At 39.1% G+C, this 24,889-nt stretch overlaps 1 protein-coding gene across 17 annotated transcripts in view; it reads right to left on the reverse strand.

Moving 5' to 3' along the window:
- The window catches only part of SOX5 (SRY-box transcription factor 5), a 722,135-nt gene that overhangs the window by 59,236 nt on the left and 638,010 nt on the right, over positions 1-24,889 (reverse strand). For all 17 annotated transcript variants that reach the window (XM_075114236.1, XM_075114227.1, XM_075114264.1 and 14 more), the window contains one exon: positions 1,259-1,405. In XM_075114236.1, the coding sequence (XP_074970337.1) occupies positions 1,259-1,405 (147 nt within the window). The remainder of the gene's footprint in view (positions 1-1,258; positions 1,406-24,889) is intronic.

Raw genomic sequence — 24,889 nt, forward strand, 5'->3', positions numbered from 1 at the left:
AAAATCCCTTGTAAAATGCACAAAAATATCTTGTTAACCAGAGACACAACGTTTTGGAATAAAAACCCAAAATATCATTGAGCACTGTGTGGCTTTGTGATTCCTTGCTCTACAGTATACAAAAGAAGAGACCAAGCCAAGGATAAACTTTGGGAAGTCAGAAAGTCTATGCTGAGGACAGATGAAAGAAAACGTAGACCCACAGCTTGATTCATTAACACGACAGCTACTGGTTCCACGCCATCTATTTTATTCTTTGAACATGTATCTCACTGAGCTGACAATGGTATTATTTATTTGTCTGGTTATTTTGAATCTGTGCTGGTTTACTGTTAGGGTAAAAACAAGACACTACTGTCAATTCAAGGAATCTTTTCTAACATGATAAAGGACATGGACAGCATGCTAGAGGACACTAACATAAAGAAAGGACACAGTTTTATCAAGCTCTTGCTGTCACCTAAACAGGACTGATTTTTCCCTTAATTCCTTAGTGAAATTCTTCCTAGTTGTTTTGCAACAACTAAGATGTGCAATTTTGACCCATTACTTTTGCGCAGCTGTGGCATACGCTGAGCTCATCTTCTTCCACTGGACATATTCTGTCTTTTTTCTAGGTATAACTAGTCACACACTGGCAGCGTTATACAGATGTGACTACAAGCTGCTAGCTTGACCTCTTAAATGAGTACGGACCTAATTGCCCAGCAATGACTAAGATTACTCATCAGAGCCCATCGCTTGATGGACAAATTCCAGCCCTGTTCTATGATGCAACAGACACTGCTTTGGAGACTTGTTCCTCCACAAACTCCCACTGAACCCTAGGACAGGATCTGGCCACAGATGAGGTGCTCCATCACTTTCCATCTCTCGCTGACACACTGCTAACCTGACTCCAGTTCAGCTTTCTGAAAGGAAACGGCAGTTGTGTGCTGGAACAGGAGCTGGTCACCTCAGCCTGCTAGTGTTACTGACGATGGAAGAACCAGCAGTGTGATAGCTAGGACACTGCAAGGGAAACCAAGAGATCTCAGCCGAGGTAGTGTCTGTTACTGACACTGTGCATGAACGGTTGTTTGGTATTACTGTGCTGGGGTCCTCCCACTGGAAAAATAGCACTATGAACATCCTCCTATTTCAGGAAGCCACCTGAGAACAAAGCTGCCTGCAACTGAGGGGCACACAGTTCAGAAAAAAAACCCATGAAGGTACCTACACTGTCAGAAATACAATGCTGCAGGGCCTGGTACAGTACCTTGCTTTTGGGTGGAGGGCTGTTTGTGCTCTTGTCTGTGTGGATGCTGGTAGGGGATACAGCAGCACCAAGGTTGCCCTGGGGTATGCCAGGTATCTTGCCTCCCGGAGACACTTGCATTGCCGCAAGTTGGGCAGCATACAACTGCTGTAAAAACAAACAAACGAAAAAGGGAGGGGGGCAGGGAGAGAGAGAGGAGAGACATCATCAATAAATAAGTAATTTTCCCAAATCTTCTTCCACTGCAGATGATATATTTTCCTTCTGATGGGTATTTTTTATTTAACACACTGGTGTATTTCAAGACAAGAATTGTCATCTCAACTTTTGTGACTCATTCCTCAGAGGACGAATGACAGACGTCACCATGAGAAATGTCCCAGCTTCCCTGTGTCCAGGGATTCAAAACAAGGGAAAAAAGCCACTGAGCAATCTTTCCTTTCCTGAGATGACTTAAGTAGAACAGCATCTCCACCGATAATCTGCATCAACCCCTGTGAAATTCACGATTGATGTGTTGGTCTCTGTGTTACCACTTTACGTTTCTTTATCTTACTTGCTATGTTTGCCTTGTGTGCACAGGCTGTAAGGTGTTTGGGACAGGGAATGTCAAAATTTTGTTTAGCACTTACATTGAGAGTCCACTCTTGGTTGGCTTCTGGGGAACCACTACAGTCAATATAAATATACTCATATCAATGGTAATGTCCATTAGCAACTAGAAGCTCCAATTAAGACTAAGAACCCTTTCTGTGATAGATGCAAAGCAGATACACAGTGGGAATGTTTTTCTCTTCAAAGCTAAACCAGTAAGGCACTTTAAACACATATTTGATTATTAGCATGTGAATACTTATAATCACAGTCATCTGTTTAAAGTTAAGCACTACAGTAAGAATTTAATAGACAGAGGTCAAAAGCAGAGAGAAAACAGGCAAACCGGCAGTGCCTGGAAGCTCCTCTGACCTCCAAGTAAAAAAAGAGAAACACAGGAGAAAAAGGAAAAAGTAAACATGGTGGGCAAGAGAAACAACAATTGCTGCTGCTTTGTGAACAGAGAGGAATTCAGGTGAAGCCAAATAGAAGTCAGATGTCTGAGAGAGCAGGTAGTGTCGTAACATGGGCTTTCCCTCCCTGGTCACAGTATCAGTTTCAAAGACTCATACTATGTATTATTTGTGCTTGGAGTACATGTCTAATGTGTAACACTGAACGATGGTGCTCTCCACCTGGAGGTGCTAACAGTGCTTCTGAAATGCAACGCAACAAGGGTTAACGTGCAGGAACATGGAAGTGGATGTGAAAAAACACGGGGGCTTCAATATGATTAGTCTAAGAAGTCTTGTTAGTGGTGCTTAGTTGTTTTGCTGTTGTTTTTTAGTTAATGCTGATAAAAGAACAAAGGTCAGACTGGAGGGCACCAGGAAATGCTAACCCAAACCAGGAAGTTTGAAAGAGGAAAATGAGAATTCATTACAGGAGTATTCCACGTGGAGCTGTGCAAAAGGTAGAGAGGCACTGCTAATGTGAGTTCAGAGTATATAAGCTCTGTAGCAAACACTTGATCAAATGGGCACGATTTACGGCTCCAAGTCTTGGACAACCCAGGACATTGTCCCGTGGTTCCCTGTACAAACTCTTCCCTTCACTGGTGCCCTTTCACATAATTAAAAGTAACCCATTTCTGCTCTTTTAGGTGTAATCAGGCACCACGTTCTTACTTATTTCTTTTTCACTCTATTCTTTTCAGACTTTCTATTCTTTTCAGTTTTGAATCCTTTTTATTTCTTTTCTCTACTTTGATCACTGCTTGTTCCTTATTTTTCTGTACTTCTTAATAACCATTTATCCATCCCTTTCTGTTTAGTCTCTCTCTCTTTCCCTATCATCCATTCATTCATCCGTTCTCTCCTTGCCTCTTCCTTAAATTTATTTATTCATTTATTCTGTGTTACCCCCAGCAAGTCTGAGCCAAATAGATGCAAATCAACTATGGATAAAAGTCATCAAAAACAATCCAGCCACAAATCAGTCACAGATTCAAATGCATGTATTTATCAGTTGAAGTTCATATCCATTCATTCTTTCAAAAGAAGACTAAATCCAGCAGGGAGAAAGGAACAAGGATCTGTGTGAACCAGAAAAGAACTGTAGCAAGCCCCTGAAGGAAAGCCAAGCCAGTTTTACGTACGAATTAATGTATCAGAAGGGCAACAGTTGTTTAAGAAACAGGATACATGACTAGGGAACTGCTCAAACATAACCGGACTCTGGTGATGACAGAGCAGGTCTAGGGAAAGCGTTTCCTTTCCTTTTGCTCCCTATGGAAAAAAAATGACAAAATAAATTGAGGCAACTAGGGGCAAAAGACAAAAGAAAGTCAAACAGCCATCGAGCAGGAAAGGTTCAAGCTTGATGATAATTTATATATTAGATATCAGAGAACACGTCTAGTCCATAAGTAGAGGTAGAAATAGCATAGTCAGTTTGGACACTTAGTAGTCCTGAACCAACAGGAGATCATTGACAGGCCATACCGGGACTGGCCTGTTGAGGACTGAGCCTCCCAGAAATTTCTGTGAGCCTTTGGGGAAGACTTTTCAAACAGAATCCTTACCCTTGAAAGAGGGAAATCGCTACCCTAAACATAGCTCTCAACCTTCTGTTCAGGTCCAAAGAGTGATCCAAAGAGTGCACTAAACTACATGAAATACATGCACAACTTGGTGTCTAAGAATCTGTACCATCTTACACCTATTCAGTGGTCACTGAGAAATGTGTTGGAAGCCATGGTTCCTCCACACAGTATTGTCATCAACCACCTTTTTGACAATACATGCAAAGCAGATGATGACTAAATAAGCATGGGGAATGAACGTCCTATGCAATAGCCCAGGAAAAAGCCGTATTTTATGGTGATAAATGGAATACATGGAATTTCAAATGCATGCCTTATTCTCAGTTCAGGGACAGACACACCTCAAGAGGGTGAAGCACACAGTATAGTGTGGAGTAATCTGAAGGAGGGGAGGAAGAAAAGCTATAAAGCCTTCATTCATGCTTTGTACAAACTTCTGTCCTCCTGTTATCAGATTCAACATCTCACCTCTATTTAATTCATTTTGAGAATTAAAAACAAACATTAAATAAAATCTTACAAGAGCTCCCTTGTTAGAATACCCTCTTAAAAAGTCCCTTCCTGCAACACAAACCAACTATTCTACTGAAAAGCAACATCAGGCTCAGCTCTAAAGTGAAAAACATGCAGCTTATGAAATTGCAAGGGTCTGAATCCTATTTCATCAGTAAGATTGCTCCTATATTCCACCCCCATTTCAAAAAAATGGACAGAAATATACAACATGCAGCACATTTCTTAGACCATCAATATCCTTGAGCTTTGACACTACTGAACTTGCCTGTTCATATGTAGTTGTTTTAAGACATGATGACTTTTAGCTTATACCCAAGGAAAGGGCAATGGTGTGACCAAGTGCTGTGAAACAAGACAGCTAAATGACAACAATTTATGCATTCATTTCACAGACAAACTGAACTCCAATGAAAGAACACTTCTACCCATGCTTCCCCAATAGAGTTTCAGATTTTGGAACAGTGTATGAATTGGTCTCTGTTGAAACATTCAACCATCATCTAAAATGCCCCCTTATACTTTTCACAGCAATGAAACCAAGACCTCAAAAAGCGCAATGAAAATTACATTCTTCCGTATCCCTGCTGAAATACACTCTTCTTGAGCTTCTTAATTTGTACCCCAGACAGAGAGACCTGAAGCCACTTCTGCTACCTTCAGCTAACCTAAAGGCTCAATCTCAAATTCTAGCACTTGAGGAGGGAATTTTGCTGCCCTACAACTCATACAGGACTTTTAATCTATAGGGTCTTGACTGGTTAATTGTAACCAAGGCATTCAGTTGAAATCAATGAAGCACTATTGCGTTAGACAAGTTTAATTTTGCTATACATAAATAAGGAGAATAGCCTGAATTTAATAAGATAGATAATACTTCAAGAAGGCAGAATCGGGCTTCTGAAAAGGCAATTAAAAAGTAACATCTATTGTTTGTTTATAACTAAATAGCTATGTTTCAGCTCCCCTGCCCATGCGCAATATTGCATGCCTTGTTAATGTTTCCTCATTAGCCTCATAAAAATCTGTATGGAAGCAAAATCATCAGAACAAAAGCACAATGTGATACACCTCAAAATGAGCAGAAGGTATAGTTATTTTTTTAATGTTGCCCCTCTGGTCTTGGGCTATTAAACAAAAATTACCCCTTCTCCCTAGGTCACCACCTAAGCCATTTACAATTCTTCCAATATATTAAGCAGAAATATTCAGCTGAACTCTCCAAGTGGACTAGCTCTAACAGCTCTTGGCTTGATGACTGTAGTACATCAACAGCAAAGCCTGAAGGTTAGACTGGCTTTGAAAACTTTCTCCTTGGGCACTGTTACATGTTAACAATGCTTATTACTGCTTTGAGGGTACACTAAAAATGAATTCTTGTTCTATTAATACAGAAAATGAGAATGAGATTTAATAGCAATTTTAAAAAGGGTTGAACAAAACGTTAGCAATTACTTAGCCAGAGATAGCTGATTCAAGCATCTATACACATTTCGATTATGGTATTATCTCTTATTAAAATATTTTTATTAGTTAACAGTAGAGATTAAGAGCTGTTATTTAAAAAAAACAAAACAAAACAAAAACAAACAACCCAGGAAGAGAGACAGGCGGTACTGGAAACCAAATCAGTTACTGCAATAAATTTGTTTCTGATATCAACTAGTTTTTCAGTGGAGTTACCACAGCGATGAATTTACAAACCACTGTGCTTAAATGTTTGAACTGTTGACTGATCCAACACTTCAATTTCTTTGTCATTCTGAGACCCATCATTAAAAATATACACATGAATGGCCCTGTTCTTTGATTTTTGCATAATCTGGGGGAAAAAGTGGTATCAGTTGAGAGTCTCCCATTCAGAATACATGAATTTCATTTACTTCACCTCAAATTTTATGCTTATATAAGACATGCAAAGTGATTACAGCAGAAAGAATTAATTTTGGATCTGTTCAGGTGGGTATTTTTATTTTAAAAAAAGGACACAAGGAATTAGAAAGAAAAAGGAATGCACTTAAAACAAACATTTGACATAAATCCCACTGTAAGATAGGTTTTTAAAGGTAGTGGCAACATAGAGAGTAACGACAGAAATTAGAATTCAAACTGCACTCATCAGTGATTGGTAGCAATGCTTTCTAGATCTTCTATGAAAAAAGTTCCTCATTCCATACCTGAAAGGTACAAATGCCAGAGTTTCATCTTTTCTGTGTTTGAGTTTCCTTCAAAGATTTTTAGTCAAACATTTCAAAGGGACACACTAATTTGTACATTCAAAACGTAACTTCAGCAAAGGCTTTGAAGTGCCATGTTTGCACCAACTGGAAGATTTTCAGAAAACAAAGATAATATGTGAACACAAATTCAGTAAGTTCTTTTAAAACCTTGCCCAAAGAACCCATTGCAAGGTGAATTTTACTCGGCTTCAGTGCCTGAGTTTGCTAGCTTTCTCTTTGGGCTAATTTGAGGTAAGCACAATATAGCTTGAGACCTTGAGATGCACTTAAGAGTATTTTGGTTTGATTTGGTTTTATTTTATTTTGTTCTTTAGAATTCTGAACAGAGTTGGATAATTATTACTATTCCACCTAGCGTGTCTTTATCACACCCATTTCCTAAAAGAAATTGCCCTGGCTCCCAGTGATGAGGTAGCCATATGTCCCACAGAGACTCTTTCTGGCAGGGGACCTTGCCTGAACTAGTGTTCCCTTTATTCACCAAGTAAAAAATAGCAAGCTGGATGAATTTGCCCGAAAATTGTGGACCACACAGAGACTAGAGAAATACGCTAAATGTTGAAAAGCTACACTGTTCTTTCCTGTGGCCACAGAAACCCGCTAACTTCCTTTGAAAACTCCCATCCTAGCTTTGCTCTGTATTTAGCTTAAGGGAGGAAGAGAGGTAAGTAAATCATGAATCAAGGAACAAAAATAAATATTTGAAAGTTAAGACTGGGTAAATTAATAGATAAGTAATATGCTGCTTTTAATCAGAGAGCATCGGTAACACTGGAAAGAACTGCCTAGAGAAATGGTGGATTTTGATTCTTGATGTTTCAGTCAAGATCAGATGTGTTTCTGGAAGATCAACTTTAAACAAAGAGTTTATTATGCCCAATAATATTTTACATCTTGTTTTGTCAGACTAGACAATCTAATAGTCTCTCTAGCCTTAAAAAAACTGAGACTTAGAAAGAAACATTAAGAAAAACAAGTTCTCATTAGAAAAACTGTAAAGCATTCACAAACAGAACAAGGCTTCATTTATACACTTCTTGCATGCAAGTTACAAGCACAGCCTTGTAACCACCATCTCTCTCATAGTAGAAAAACATCACTTTTAGAATCAGTAACCACAAGTCTCCATAAAATACGATTCTGGTAGCTGATCTCTAGGGTTCCAGGCCCACAGCCCTTATTCATGAGAATAATCTCACTGTAGTTAACAGGACCGCTTTGCCCAGGCCAGGCTGAATGCTCTAGTTCTTTTTTCACCTGGAACTTCCATGGTATGATCAACTGGGGATCCTTTGCATGCAGAAACAAGGCTGGAGTCCAGGACACTGAAAAACTGCATGAGCTTTAAGTCTGCATTTGAAGTAATAAAGACTTCCATCATCACTGCAGTACATTCAAAACAATGCTTGCTTTGCTTGTAAAACAGTGGATAAAGCAAAAAAAATATAGGTACAGTTTATGGCAGCTCTGAGTTTTGTTAGAAACTAATATAATTTCAATGGACAGGACAAACAATTTAGCTAAAGTACAACTATATTTGTATTTAGATTAGCTTCTATGGGAAAGACGCTAACTAACCATAACACTCTACAAATGCTAAGAAATTTGGTTTTCCTTGAAAAGCAGTCTTTAATTCTGTCAATGGATAAATGCCATTCAAATATTAGCAAGGTGAGGATCAGTGCCCATGACATCAACTGACTGTTCCTGGTGACACAGGAAAACTGTAGGAAGCTCCTGATTAGAGCCTAGACCTCATGGCTCCTTTGTCCCATGCCTTAACAAGAAGACAATCCTTCTACAGGATGTAACTGTAGGAACTTATCAATAGACACTTCCTATCAGAGGCTAACAAGATCTGTTAGTTTCTGTGATAAAATATCATTGTAAACTGCACGTTTAAGATTGGCTGCTCTTTACAAATGAAGAGTTTTTAACTGGAAAACTGCCCAAATGGCCTACATATTCATACATACCATGTTCACACCATATGACAGTAATTGAAATAGAGTGACTATATGGAATGCATATTGGAGAGGAAATTTGATAATGTCTTCTGGAAAAAGCTTGTTGGATGAAATGTTGCAGATGAACAGTGTCTCCTTCAAGGAAAGTAATTAATATTGCACGTATTTAAAAAAATATATAATCTGGCAAAAATTTATGCCTATAGTTTGTTACGCAGCACCAGAATATAATGTGTTCTTGCTGAGATTACTACTATTTATTTTTATGCCAACAGAACTTTTTTTAGGAAAAAAGATAAAAGAATGTCTTTAAAGGACATACTTTTGACAGCATACTCCTTAAGGAGTATACAGTAAGATGGGTGGTGGTAACGTAGAAGACCAACAAACATAAGGGATGTGTAACTTAGGAAGACGGGGCATTTGTTTTGTAAACTGCATTCCCTGTATCAGTGACTATTCTGTAATGAAGAATAGAGCTGACTATTCTGTAATGAAGATGAAGTGTTTGTATTAAGGTTCCACATGGAGACTTCTGCCCCAGTACATCTTTTCCAGATTAGAAGCTTGAAGTCAGTAAAGTGGCCCAGACATTACACTCTTGCAGGAAAAAACTCACTACTGCCTATTTGTTTACCACAAGTATGTTTCCCAAGAGCTTATTTTTTGATATATCCAGATTTTTGGCAACTAACTCAGAGCACCTGACTCCAGTAAGTGTAATTTCCCATTTGAGAGAACAAAATGCTATGAGTGGCCATTTGACAAAATACTTATTTCATATTACATTGCTTTACTTGGCTGGTACTGTATATAATCATTCATTGTTATCCATTAAGTGACTAGAGTAGTTAATAAGCAAACACTGCCAGCAGAATTACTGTAAATAAGGTTCTATATATTTCAGATTGCTGAGCTATAATTAAGGCATTTCACTATTTTATACACACCTCCTTAAGTGACTCTTTCTCCAGTTTTTATTTATAGATTTTCTGTTTGCATTTTAAGTTGTTGTATTCAACAGGGAATTAAGTCAGGAAAACTGTGTGCCTGCTTTAGGACTGATACTGAATTAATTACTTCAAATCTTAATACTGTTTCTCCTGAAGTTAAGTGCAGAGCTCATGGTAGAAAGATTAAGGTCAATTGCATTTCTTATTTTGAGAACATGGATTTGCTCACTTGAATGCTGATATGGTATCAGGTTCTTATATCTTGATGATTGTAAGATTTCTCAGTGACTTGTCCCTCCTCTTCTTCAGGAATAAAGTAGTGAAACAGGTATTTTGAAGTACATGTGGACTACAGCACTCAGCCTGCTCTTTTGTGACAAGCTGTGTTATGAAGAGTCCTAAAATACTGAAGTCCCTCCTTAAAGGTAGCAGAAGGATGATAATCACCTCCCAGAAGCAACAGTGTCATATTACCAAATAATAGTGTGTGGGAGGGGACAAGAAAGAAATTAAACAACAAAACAAGTTGAAAAAATTTCACTTGGATATTTTTCCCAGTATACTTCCTAAAGCTCCCCCATGATTATATCTTCATGTGTTAATTATGATATCAAACAGTGGAATTAGAAACATATTCTTTCTACTCTGTTTCCCTCTTGACATTAAGAATATTTCTGAACCTGAAGTACCATGCAATTGTATCTGTTGTCCTTGGAAGTATAAATTAACATTGTTTCTCGGTTATCTGACATGTACAGGAGCTCAGTGACATCTACTCAGCTCGTTTGAAAGCTTAATTTGCTCTTTGAACTGAGTTGTATTATGTGGTCAAAGGGTCTGGATAAAGGCACAGGAGACAGAAAGTGACAAACTTAGTCCATCGTAAGCAACTTTCAACAGAGCTCACTTTCACAAGTGCAGAGAGCCACAGCTACTCTCTTCCAGTTCGGGTAGAGATGAAAGAATGTGACATTTGTGTCTTAAAGGGGAACTAAGGACTGCATTTGAGCTGCTTCCCTTGTGCCAAGCCTCCCTGAAAAGAACACATAAAGGAGGAAGTACGGGTAGAAGAAGAATATTCAAAGGGAGGGACTGGTGATGGATAGACCATCTGAGCTGCAGAAGAAACCTTACTTATTCCAAGAGCTAAACTAAACAAATTGATTCCTAGAATAGTCCTGAAGAAATTTTTTCCCTTTCCCTTTTTCCTTAGCAGGAAGCACTAATAGGATGTAACATTCAGCTGCAGCAGTTATATTATTTTACTTTTGGAGGTGAAGAAAGTAGAGTAAGGTTATTATTTTGGGGGAGAAGAACGTCAGTGCTGCAGTGCTAGCTTTCCAGATAAGGGTTTCTGTACTGAAGAAGACTTTCAAATAAGTCCTATTAGAGTTCAACAGGAATCCCTTTACCTTTAATGTCATTCTTGTTCGTATTCACTGCTTACATGCTCATTACCAAAGTCCTCAGAAAGCTGACGAGTCCTACCTCGTCCTATGGGATCCCATTGAGAAGACACGGTATCAATACAGGGCACCAGTTCACCTTCCCAGCAGCATGCTCTGATCCCTTTCCGTAAGAGCAGAATATGTGACAAGAACTGTGAAAAGCTCCAGCTCATATGTACTTTTCCTTTGGTTTTAACCCACATGGACTCCCCTCTTCTTCTAAAACACAGTATTAGTGTTTGAGGTGTTACTAAAGACAAAGCTTGCACAAAAGGTCAATCAGACTTTTTAGACCTGTAGGGAAACTAATTCCAAACAAGCACACAGAAATCGGCCTAACTTTGATTGAGAACGTTTTGAGCCTCACTGAATCAGAGCAAATCTGATTTGTTTCAAACCAGAAACCAGCTGAATTTCGCTGTGGTCAGATTCCTCCTAATGTTCTCAACAGTGAGTACTATCCACTTTAAACTCACTGAAATGCCTCACTGCAAACTAACCCCATTGCTCTAAGCTGGATAACTTAGATGCTTAGAAAAACAAATGCATGCTTTGTTGACCTGGGATGCTTGAGGTTAGGAGACGACAGGGTACAAAAAGTGTGTGGAGAGAACCATTATTTGTTAACAAAATTGCTGAGGAGAGCTGAGAGGGTAGAAAAGCACTCCACTGATTTCGTTATTTTGGAGTTTGCTACATTATATAAAAGTCTCCCTTTAGCAAAAATAAATAGTAGAAACAACTCAATAGCTGTTCAATCTTTTTACTCTTTGAGTTTTCGATAAAAATGGGTGTGGTCTGTAAAACTCCCCCTCCAATGGAGCCCATAAAACTCCAGAGAGCCTGAAACCTCTGTGAAGCTTTGGCAAACTTCTCAGGAAATAACATAAGAAGCTGTTTTCTGGTTCATCTCATTATTTCCATGCTTACACTGATGTAATGGGAAGAGTGACACTTTGCATATTCCATTAGGACATGTACAGAAGTTTAATTCTTAATTCTTAGAGACTTTGTTCCCCCCAAAGCGGTCTCCGAAAACATCTAAAATCCCTCAGGATTCAGTTACTGACTCTCACTACAATGAAACCGCAAACACTAAGGTCCAATGACACTGCATGGTCAGACTTCAGCCCACGCATGGAAAGCCTTAAATCTAGCCTGAAACTCACGCTAATATGCCTCTTTTGGCACATGCAGTACTCAAGGTTTAAGAAGCTGTAGGCTCAACATGATTGAAGGTCAAAGGGAATTACATCTTTAACTTTTATGTTCCTCACATGCTACGCAACCCAAGCACAAGAGGAGCTTGTATGATGAACTTTGGAACCTTATATTTAGCTAAGAGGAATATGATGGCTGCTCCTAGGTTTACCAATCCATATGGATAACAAAGACCTGCTGGAGCATCATATTCCCATATCAGGTGTGAGCCTTCTACTTCTTAGTATCAACCTGATCAAGGGAAATGCAAGCTTCTCCATATTTCTTCATTGCCACCCTTTCATCCTGAAAGTTGTTAAGTCCCAGACTCTGCCAGCTTACCTGGGTTAACCTATGGAAGCACCCTCTCTCTCTTTCAACTCACAGCACTTCGCTGTTAAATCTAGAGGGAGTGAATGCAGAAATACCTATCTCTCAACTCCTGTTTTCAGGCAAAATTATGCCATTCATTGGCAACAGGGCTGTATCCTTTAACTCATCTCTTAAAGGGTACTACATAGTCACATATTCTACAACCAGTGATGTGCACTATATTATAACTACTAACCTAGTAGTAACTAGTTCTATAATCTGTTAGTACATCTGATCCATCCATGACTATTTATTAAAGTTGATTTTCACAGTTTGAGGCACTGAGTAAATTTAAAAAAAAAAAGGACACAAAAACTGTAGACTCTTGAGTGAAAATTGTGCTTTTTGAAAACTGTCCCCTGCACACAAATTTTTAGTATGGATTTTTTTATAACATAAAGGTGGATCTGCTTGTCTGAAAACACTGAATACTGAAATTAGTGTGCATGCTTAGGAAACATTTTTCAATTGTTAATAATGTGGCTGGGCTAATCCGTATTTTAAATTGCTCATCTGGAAATTTGGATTAGGAAGGAAAAAACAGCAATTTTTATGTTTTTGAGAGCAGTACCAAAACACTAAACTCTCTTCAATTCAAAACAACAGCCAAAATTGATGTAAAATCAAATTTTAAATTGCTTCTGGCTGCGTAGTTGTCTGTAAAGCAGAAGGGGTGGGAGTACCAAAGAGTTTGCAAAGGAAATACCGAGAAGCTCTTAACTGTAGTCACACTAACAAGAGCTGCTATCATGAAGTAATAACATTATTCAGAAATCTTTGTTCATTACCTCATTCCTAATTCCATCTAATTTCACTTGAGTTACTTCTGTCTGATGATGGGGTTAACAAGCGAGGAGGTGTTTGAGTGGGTGTGAATTAGGGGTGCTTCTAAAATAGAAGCTATTTTAACAGTTCTGTGTTTAATTTAGTCTGAAGCTCTGTAATTTTTTTTCAGGTAAAATACTCACATGTTCCAAGGCTAACACTGACTTTGGCAGAGCACAGATAATACCTAGACATTCATATTACACAAAGTATTACAGAGGGACTTGTGCGACTATTCCTTTTCTCTCTCCACCATTCTACTCACAAGTCTAATATAGCAGGAATGCTAACGCTTTAATTTCCTGCATTCAGAAGTTTTCCTCAAAAATTTGGATATTTACAGTGACCATGACAGAAAACATTGCTGATAGCTTCTCTCCCCCCATCCCTGTACTCCACAAGCCATCTTCACATACCGCATAGCAATCCGTTACAATATGTTCTAACATCTGCCTCCTCATATGATGTACGACCTATTTGATTGACCCTTTTTATCCTGCTCCAAGACTGGCTGTTCATTACAGTGGGAGGGTGAACAGTACTCATTGCTTCTTCAGTTAGCAACTGGTAAATGTATCTCCATTTGGGAAAGACTGGGAATGTCAAGCAGGGATCCTCCTTGCTTCTCTCCGTATAGCAACGATCCGCTCCATACAGTGCCTCCCTTTATCGCTAATTACGTGTCACATTTCAACCCAGAACCGGGAAGGTCTCTTGTGGGCCCTCCCATCTATCGCTAATATATTAAACATTTCTGCCAATTAAATTTTTCCATGACAAGTATTAACATTACCCAATGTTTGTGAGTCCAGCGTGGGAAGCATGAATAATGCAAGAAACAGTACAGTCCTCCATTACGCAGGGACACATCTTGTTTTTGCCAAAGTCAGCAACTATAAAGCATCTCTCAACTTCTCCAGTTAGTATCATGGCATAATACAGGCTTTTGGTCAAAGTGATCATATTCACTACAATAAAAGGAGCATGTAAGGTAACATAAAAGCACTTCCCAGTTTTGCAAGCATTAAATACAATCCTTATTCTCACCATATATCTCTCCATCATGTATTTAACAACACTGATGTACTTTAGGACCACTGTTGGTTGTCCAAAGTCATCTGGCATGAAAGGGAACAAATACGGCAATGAAAACATAGGGAAGCAACATACTGACCAGCACAATGGGATATCTCCTCTTCCCAAGGATGGAAAACTTAACAGACTCAGGGAAGCTACATATATTTGGTGGTTAAAAAGTTGTCTGCTCTGACTCTACCTCAGTGTCTTTCACAAATTCCAAGAGAAACATGAAATCAGTTGGCCTTGAGGCTCCATGTCCCACGAGCAATCACAGAATTATTCTGATTTTATTGTCCACTGTTACTTGCTTACTAACTGGAATTGCTTGGGCAAATGAAAAAGGAAACTGAAGCATGGTAGAAAAGTACACGCAGTGGGGATAAGTGCAGAATCCACCTGACTAGGTCTTAGCTGATCATCCTCAGCTCCCTTTATAAAAACGAGAATGGAACCTGCAACTTTAGGCCAGATGAATTATACATGTTAGGCATCCATGGCTAAAGATGATTCTCATTCTACCATCCTGAGTACAAACCAGGAAGAAAACTAGCTCGCCTGTACTCAGCACATCTATGTAATTTTTTAAATTTTGTGTTAGCAGCTGAATTTTTTAAGGTGAAATATATCCACCCTCTCTGAAGTTCATGAAAAATACACATTTCCCTTTTTCTTGTTACACAAGTAAGATGGAAAGTGACTTTATCTTCCTCAAAGCTGTGCAACTGGTAAGGCATACAGCTACATTTTCAGCACAGGACATGTGGGAAAGGGCATATAACTTGCCCAAAGTTGCCTGCAGATTACTCTGGATTTGTGTAGAGAACATATATGTTAACATAAAGTGCAGTGTGAACCCAAGGAAAATGAAGACAAACACTGACAGCTGGCCAATCTTGCCCTTCTTTACTGTGTTTGCCTCAAATATAGTATGTTTGTAAGAATGTGTGAAATACTTCTGAAAATACCAGTTATACTCCATTTAGTTTTAGAAGCAAAGGAACATACAATTTACAATCCTCTTCAGAAGGAACTGATTTACTAAAATTCATGGAGAGACGTCAGCAAATTTCCAGGAGTTAGATACCAAACTTATTCAGTATCTTGCAAATTTTGGAACACGGGTGTTTCATTCTGATTTTTTTTCTCATACGTCCAAGGTTACACTGATTTTATATAATGATTTATTTCTAAATTTTATTTTCATTTTAATGTTCCAAAAAGAATCAGACCAATGCTTATACCATATAATTCTTCCAACAGTGGGGTGTTACCACATTTCAGGACACTGACCACCAACTGCAACTTCTTTTTCCAACCAAGATAGGATGTAGACACGGGAATCTCTGCTGCCCGCATCCCAATGGCAACTGGCAGACAGCCTCTCTCATCCTCCTCTTAGGGAATTTTGAGGAGGAGATTCAAACTGTTAGGATACAATGGACATAGGCTGCATGGCTCATCCCCAATTAAGTAAGACCAATCATGATAAGGTAGATCTTTGTCCTTCAAATATACTTCTATTATGCAACTCTGAGCCCTGTCCCCAGTATTAATATACTGCAAGCATGCGAAGGATCCACTGGAGCTTCCCATTGCTGCAGAAATAAGAGCTCTGACTGGAAGACAACAGTCATCCTGAAAGGCCTTTTGCTTCAATTTATTGTGTAGGAGGATTATATCGATTTTAATGAGCTTAGGGTAAGTAACGTCCTCTAGGACGTACATCACAGATTTTCCTCGTAAGCCTGAAAATATCTTACCTTCCCGTATTGTTTATGAATAGTGTCATTTTCCAAATTGTTTCCCTTAGATGTTCTCATAGACGACACCTATCAGTGTCATCACTGACAGCTTTTTAGACTTTTGGCCCTCCCTGAAAGTAAAGCATTATATAAACTGTAGTTTGTTTTGACTAACAAGACTGGTATGAAATGTTCAGGGACAGTAAAATGTGTACTAGCAGGATTAATTGGCATTTGCAGACATGGGGGAATCACTTGTTTTAGACTTCCGCAGTTAACTGCAACCTCTTTAAACTGAATTGCCATTTCTGCAGTAGCAGCAACAAGCAACTCCAAAGATGGTATCTATTCTCATTGGTCTAGAGGAAATCTAAGAAGTTGTCAGTGGTATTATCCTTCCTCTCTCTCCCCCCTGCTTGTCTTCCATATTCCGATGCCTGTTTATGAGCTCAGCTGTCATTCTTTGCACCAGGGAAAGATAGATGGGACACACCAACCCCAACCTAAGTGACCTTTGGATGTGACAAGATTTTTAGGTCAGTCCCGCTAAATGGAAGCCTTGGTGTATCGAGGCTCGCCTCAGGGTGAAATTTCCAGTGAATTTATTATCTCCCAATGCCCTTTGGACTGCTTCCCACCATCAAACACCATGGCAGCACTCGGAACAGGAAGAAATACATTAACTGGAATCTGATCGTTTTAAAAGGTTACAGCTGCCCAAATATAATTTAATTTCATACTTGCCCTTTGAGGGTTTGGTGTATATTTTCATTTTATGACTGCAAATGATAAAGCTCTTAAGATTCCAGGCAATAAAAAGGAAAAGGGGGGAGAAAGTATTTTAAGGGTTAGAAGTCTATTCAGTTCATAGTCAATGAGCAAGGTGACAAATCAGCTTTTTTTTTTTAAAATCTAACATTTCCTCATTTTTTTTATTATTAATTTCTTTCTACACTTGATGGTGAACAATACCTTTTAGTGAAATCAAATCCGTAATGCCACTTTTGATGTGTAAGCACCTACCTATCCTACATCCATTAAGGACCTGATTCAGAACAGCAATTAACATGAAGTGAAATGAAGCTACCTGAATGAAGTGATGCAAAAAACAAAAAAAATCAGACTTAAGAAAATGCTTAAATATAAGCATAATACTTTTGAGTTTTAACTGGGTAGGCCATGGGTCATTTTAGAATCTCTTCTTCTCTATCTTCTTCTATCTGAGCTCAAGTAATGTATACAAGTTCATCTACGCACACCCACACAGTATGATAAAAATCAGGGTACTGAACACTGCTTTTGGGGCAGCGTTCAATTTGGTTAGAGTCCCACACCTGTGCAATAATGAAATTCTAATGCATGAGTACACGGGGTATGACATTCTAGTGCACAACACAAAATGGTGGGAAATTATGCTCATTCTTTTTTTTTTCCCCCACTTAAAGTAAAAGCAAGCACTATGCTTTGAAATACAACCTACCACACAAACGTGAGCTTGGCCAGCTTGGACTAGAGGTAGGAAATCCTGAGTACTCATGTCTTTCACTGTATCCAGTGCAAAATGAGTTACCAAATGAACGCCACCTCACCATCAAATATTCTGATATAATTTTGACGACTGTTTCCTTTCCACAAAACAAATCATGGGAAAAATAAAACAGCTGTGGAAAGGAGAAAGGATTAAGTGTGAATGCCACACATCCTATTTTCAAAGCCACCGTAGGAAATTTATTATTGCTGGGCTCCCAAATCCCTTCAGGTCTCTTCAAAAATCTTACCCAAACTTATACTGATATATACTGTCTGAACTACTTTTACCACCAATGTATCAGACCAGCATATAGCAAGAAGCAAGGCCGCCAGGATAATGGGAATGGGCTGAGCAGGGTTGATTGGCCTAAAAGGAACGATATTCCAAGGCAGCTATTGGTGACACAGCAGGACAGTGAGTTAAAGGTAAGCTATACGTACATGACATACACGTTTAGGGTAAGCACCCTAAACATCAATAAGCCCTGAGTTTTTAAAGTAAAGATTGGAATATTGAACCAATACCAATGCAGGACTGCTGTGGAGAAAGTAAGAGATATTTAAGCACAGTTTAACCTACTACAAAATGTAGCACGCCTATATTAGTGCTTCTGATGCGGATTTTCTCATTTTCAGAAGTTCAGAGTTTAACCTTAAAATCAACATCAGAGATAAAATAGGACTTCAGCCATGTTCTTTTGCCAAAATCAGCTAGATCCATTTGGTTCCCTTAATGAAATAAATATGCTGCTATATTCTATGGTAATGGCCCAAAACACTTTAATAATACTATCACAAGTTGTAATGCTTTGGTGCGTTAACAGAAAACACACTTATAATTTGTAAAGAGTGTTTTGAGCTATGAAAGGGAAAAGAAAAATTAGGAAGAGAAAAGGCTTTGCTGCCAGATGCTACTTTCACACTCCAGTGTGGAGAGAAGTGTAACCTGCGGAGTGTACATTTCACCTTCAGAAGGGCAGAGAGTCGCCAGCCTTGCTGCCCATGTGGGCAGGGGACTGCCAGCCTTCCCCAGCACAGCACCCATGGGGAGGAAGTTGGGGGCACTGCTTTTCAGGCCCCTGAGTGCATCAGGTGGAGGGACAGGTATCACCTCTTGTGCACCCCATGTCTCTGATGGCTTAACCTCATTCCCTTGCACACAAACTGGCAGTCCCAAGCCCCTTTGGGAGAAGCTATACTGTACCTACAGGAAGGAGCTGGAAAAAGCCACTCCACAGCAGCCCCCCAAAAGACAATCTGACTCCCTCAACATGACACAAACAGATTGCTGCTGTCAGCCACTGCTGGTGCAGTACAGCTGTGGTTACTAAACCAAACTACAGTTTCCAATACGGCTACAGGATTCTGCTGTAGTTCAGATTTTAGCGAGAGCAATCACTTGAAACAGCAAGATGTAGGGGTCCAGCTATACCTGGAAAATGCTTTAAAAAAAAATAATCTCAGTTTCTACTGAAGTGAGAGCATTCAAAACTTTCTTACTGCTTTCCTGTTTTATTGGTAATCATGGGATACTGATTTCAAAGCTTCTCCCATCTTAAAAACACATTGACTTTTAAAAATGTTTTTCTTTCTTGTATGCATGCTTTTTATTTTGCTTTTTAGTTTGTTTCATTTATATGTTTGTCCATTAGGGAAAGACAACTCAAGCAGTAGCTTGCTGACAGCCCTGCTCTCTGTAATTCTAGAGTTTGTCAGTCTCTGAGGTAGATGACTCAATGAACTTGCTGCGTGTTTCTGGTCGGGTAAGGTATCTGTGATGTGACTGGTCTCTATGGCTAAGGGGCTAAAGGGACGTAAATCCAGTGGTCTGCAATACTTTTCTCCTAAGCTACCTAATGAATGGACAGGAACAGAAACAGACCATTGGTAAAAATGACAAACAAATAATTCAGTTCTGCAAAGTGAAAGGGGCACTTAGAAGCTAGTCTAGGAATTAGGCTTAAACTCAAGAGACCAGCAGAGCTCATGTGAGTTACAAACGTAAAAGCTAGTCTTGAGGACCACTAGGAGCTACAGGTAGTGTTGCCTCCAAATTTTCTTGTTCAGACTGACCTTACAAAATCCATGGGAGTGGAAAACATGAAGAACCTCTACACGGAGGACAGGATTTTGAGGAAACTGGGCCTAGGTATTGGGGAAATAATTGCACTTTGACTTAACCTCAGGAACAGGCTTATCCTATCCAGGCACAAGAGAATACTGAAGTTTAACACTCTGAAAGCTACATCTCCAGATACTACGGTATCTTCTATTGAGCTAAGTTCAGTTTATGACTTTGGAAAGAAAACAAACAGAACAAGCACCCTGACCTCAGTGGTTTGTTGTCTAATGCTTAGATCTACAGTCTACAGTAACTAGGTATTTTACAGTTTCAAACTGTGCCTAATATTAGCCTCCATTCATAAAAGATGCTAAAATATCCTGGCAGGCAACAGTTAACCCTGGCAAGGAATCAGATATAAGAAAGACAGGCTGAGAATAAGAGCACAAGAACTTTTAATGCCTTGCACTGTCCTTGTTGTATGCAATTTATATCACTGGCCAGTGATACTCTCCCCGTGTACGCATTTACTATGCTGTTTGTTTATTTCTATCCCATTCTGCCTTGTCAACTAGAAATGACCTAAAACTTTGGAGAAAAAAAAAGAACCATCACAAACAAGACTGTAGTAAGAAATAAGACATAAATTGAAATTCTTACATCCTCATCCATTATACTGATCTGCATCTAACAACAAACCGTGTCATATGACCTAGGTACAACAAAGCTAGCAAGATTTCACAGGAGATTTTCTTGTATTAACTTTTGGGATGCATAAAATATAGTAATTTGATTTGTGGACGTAAAGGACTAAGTGAGTGTCAGTAAGTAGTTTAGTTAGTTTTGTGCAAGTCAGCTTTTCTCACTGTTGTTATTTGCAGCATTGTTCCGCATGCTCTGAAGAGTGTGCATGTTAGTGATTTGCAGCTTTTCTGTGTGTTTGTCTGTCACGACGTTCTGCTGAGGCACTGCAAATATACACTATTGGCAGAGCTCAGCATGAAGACAATGAATTCCAAAAATATCCAGAAAAATCCACCAGTCTGACTGCAGCTTTCATGTTTTATAGGAGGCCCAGAACCCCGCAGTTTTTGGTTTCAGAGCGAGTGCCCCCACAGCCAGCCAAGACCCACTCGGTGTAGTTTCCCGCCCTCCCCCCTCCCCCCCATGGACCGTTTGCTCAGGCTTATACAATCTTATTTGCATGATTATATAATCATCTTTTCAGCGACATCCCTCTGAAAAGACCAAACAACACAATAGGAAAAACAGTAGTGTAAGCCAACTATTTTAAAACCCAGTGTCTGGAATGTGCAAAGGGCACCAAGTAGGGGGGGGAAAAAAAAAAAGTTTTTTTGGTGTTGTTACCAGATTTTTCAAACAGACCTTTCCGGGGAGAATTAATTCCAAACGAATGTAAGCCACGAAATGCCGCGTCCTGTGACACACAAACACTCCACAGGTTTGCTCTGTTGCCAATCTAGGGAGGGAGGCATTGTTTTGGTTATCTCAAGGTGTTTGTACAAAGGTGGCTATTTTCTTCTTTCTCAACAGAAGGCTGAGAAAGAAGAAACTCACTTTGGGGCAGTGTAAGACATTTCTCGGATGTTTCCCTCCCCAGAGTTTTGGACTCTGACAGACAGGTGTTGCCATTGCTGCTATTTTGACACTGGTTTTGTCTTACAGCTGGTTGAACTAGTAACATGGACAACATCATTCCAACCATCCAAAACCCCAGTTATATCACACAGAAGAATAAGCAAAGTCTTAGCTGATATATATGCCTCCACTCTTCGAGTTTTCTCTTCTTTCATACACTTCAAACTTTGTCCTAGACAGGACATTGTGTAAGTGAAGACTGTCATATTCCAATCTGCAAACAGGCTCTTCTGCTGGCTGCTAAAACTACTTACAATGTCAGTTACTTCAGCAATATTCATCTAAAATTAATGCCTTATAAATAATCAAGGAGTAATCTGCTTCTGTCTGTCAGGCTAACCCCAAAAAGAAAGAAGTGTAACATTTTTGCGAGAGAAAAGAAATTAAGGATGACCTGACCTCGCAAGTACGCTTGCCAGACAGTTATGCACTCTTTCTTGCATGACCTATTTTTTCCTCCTCACACCGCAGAGACGTTTCAAACAAATGGCCAGTAATTTAGACTGCCTGAAACACAGAAGGTTGCCACCCAAACAAGACAGTTGGGCATCTTAATGGCTTTGTCAGGTTTCCAGAAGTTTTTTGTGACTTGTTATCTTCTTTCAAGTTCAAATAGAGCTCTGTTTATCTAGTCCATAAAGGACAATGTCAAATGTCATGCTTTTCCAGAAATTCGTGTACTGGGCATGGATCATGGCCTAATATTTTGGGGCATATCACGGTGTGTGAACAGCCCCTGTGAAGAAGTATACCTAATACATACATCTGGTATACTTGGTGTTTTATTTATAACACAAAATAACAAAAAGAATACCGTATAGCTAAATAAACCATTTATAGCTTAAGTAAGCCTTCCTATAGCCTAAGTTACAATGCTGGAATACTTTCAACCTGCTTCCAAAAGATGCTCAAAACTATTGCCTCTTAAATTCCCACAAGATTTATAGAACGTATTTCTACTACCACAATCCAATTCTGTACCAGTTATGAAGATCCCCATCACCTGTACTATAAACTATTTAATACCTGCGATTTTCAACCCTTTTGATTTGAGAACTCCACAGCCTTCTTAGTATAAGAGACAAAGACCAATGTATGGTGATACAATAGACTATCTACAACAGGCTAACTTTTCTGAGTCACCTTTCAGACCCATTAAAAGTATTTAACAGCCCCCTAGCAGAAAATCACTGAAGTATGCTATTATGAGATATAAGTCACTACAAGAAAAAGGCACAGAAATGGTCATCTTTTGCTAATAATTCACGGAGGTCAAGAAGAGCAAGCTTGAGAGAAAGACAAAGGAAAATGCAAAAAAAAACACAAGAGATGAGGAGAAACATAGAATAAATGTGTGTGTGTAGAAGACAAGGGAAAGGACTGGGATTCTTCATGCTGCGGCTTATATGTAAAGAGACAACAACATGAAGCCGAAGGCTGGCAAATATGAAATAACATGGAAAAGACACTGCTTGTGCTATTTCCATTGTCCAAACGTCAAACGCCTTCTGGGAACCCGGGGGGGTGGGGGGGTGGAGGGAGGAGGAGTAATAACTGTACAAGCATCTTGTAACAGGTTCTTCCTAAAGGGGATTTCTTGAAAACTGCTAGGCTCTGATGCTAGCCCATATGGACTCAGGAAAGTTGGAGAAAACGCTGGCTGCACTTTTTCCAGGCTATTTGCATATGTTCTTTAGTATGCAGAATGTCTCTGTATGTAATTGAATTGTTGTTTTTGCCTCTATTAATACATATGCAAATGAGTCACTACTGCAGCTGTGCTGTATTAATCATATGTGTGCTTCTGTCTGTCTGCCCTGCAGGCTTAGGGTCGGAGGGAGGGGGAAGAGGGAATTCAGCCTCTTTAACCTACAAGAAAACTCACTCATGCAGACAGAGGTCTGCTAGCAAACAGCAGGCCTGAGTTACAACTGGAAGGAAGATAGGCTGGTCATTTTTGAGTCTTTTTCATTTTTCATCGATATGGATGTAATCTGAAAGTTATGCAGAAAGGACTGTTAATCTAGATAAAATGAATATGCTACCACGGCTAATTCTTTCCCCTGGAGGGCTGTGGAGGGAGTTATAATCTGACAACCCACAGAGTAGCCATGATATTGTTTTACCATGTGTATTTACTGCCTGTAAATGTCCACTGTGCATATGTTCAGACACTCACAGCGCTAAATAAAATGCAAAGCATTTACACGTAGCCTGTCACAATGATTGTCATTTGTAAATTGATTGGATTCTGATAAAACGATGTGATCAAGCTTTTCATTCAAATCTATTTTGATAGAATACATTGAGTTTCCCTGTAACATTGTATACGATTATATCAAAGGCAAGTATGGGCTATTTAGATGCCAACTACAAAGCACATTTACCCACCACGAACAAGATTTATCTGAGCCGATATGTTCTGTGGTTCATGCTTTTACATGAACTATCACAATCTCTAGCTTTCAGCAGGTATCCGGAAAGTGAGGACTAGTTGCATCCTGGTGTTGTGAGGCTTGCTTTTGAGTTAATTGGGAGGAACTTTTTCTGTTTAAAAGCACAGGGATTGCTCAGAAGTGCTCTTGGCAATCAATAGGCCCTCACCTTATTTACACAGTTTAACAAACACTTTAAAATCATCACTAAGACTTTATAATAAATAAGAAATCTTGTAAATTTCAAACTTTTGAAGACAACTTCCCTGCACCCACATAGAGATCTTCAGCCTGTTTAGATGGTTGAAGCATCACTTACATGAAGAGTACTATGCCCCATTTTTCCAGCTGAAGAACTGGACCTTGGTCTTCAATGATCTCTTTTAAAATGGCCATCTTGGCTACTCATTTGCAGAACAGGTGGTGAGTATCTAGTGGCCAACACATTCACTTACAAAGCCAGAAACAAGTGGTGGACAGAAGTGGGGAATATAGAATCTGCATGAACATAGCAATTTAAAAAATGCCTTAAAAGGGCATCCAACAAAAATGTATACATAATATGTTGTTTTATTACTCCTATTATTATCATTATTTGTGATGGCCATCAGAAACAGCACAGCAATACAGAGAGCCAATGGCAGATGGACAACTGCCATCTTTTGGTTATGCTAATGAGAAATGTCACTTTTCATGTACTTAGCTCTTTTTTTTCCCAGATGTGTGTGCTCACAGTGAAAAAGTAATTCTACTTTTTTATGCTTAAGTGGATTGCAAGAGTATTATAATATTGTAATTGAACTGTGCACTAATGATTCATTCCCTACAAATTAAGTCAGAGTCCTATTAATGAGAACAGGTAAAGCAGAAAACCAAACAGTGAAAAGGATACTGACTCTCACTGTTGAAAAGCCAGCTTACATGGTATTTAAAGGTAGACAGTGTCCAGAAAATAGAAGAAATAGCC

This window comes from Phalacrocorax aristotelis, chromosome 1 (assembly GCF_949628215.1).
Source record: "Phalacrocorax aristotelis chromosome 1, bGulAri2.1, whole genome shotgun sequence".
NCBI lineage: Eukaryota > Metazoa > Chordata > Aves > Suliformes > Phalacrocoracidae > Phalacrocorax > Phalacrocorax aristotelis.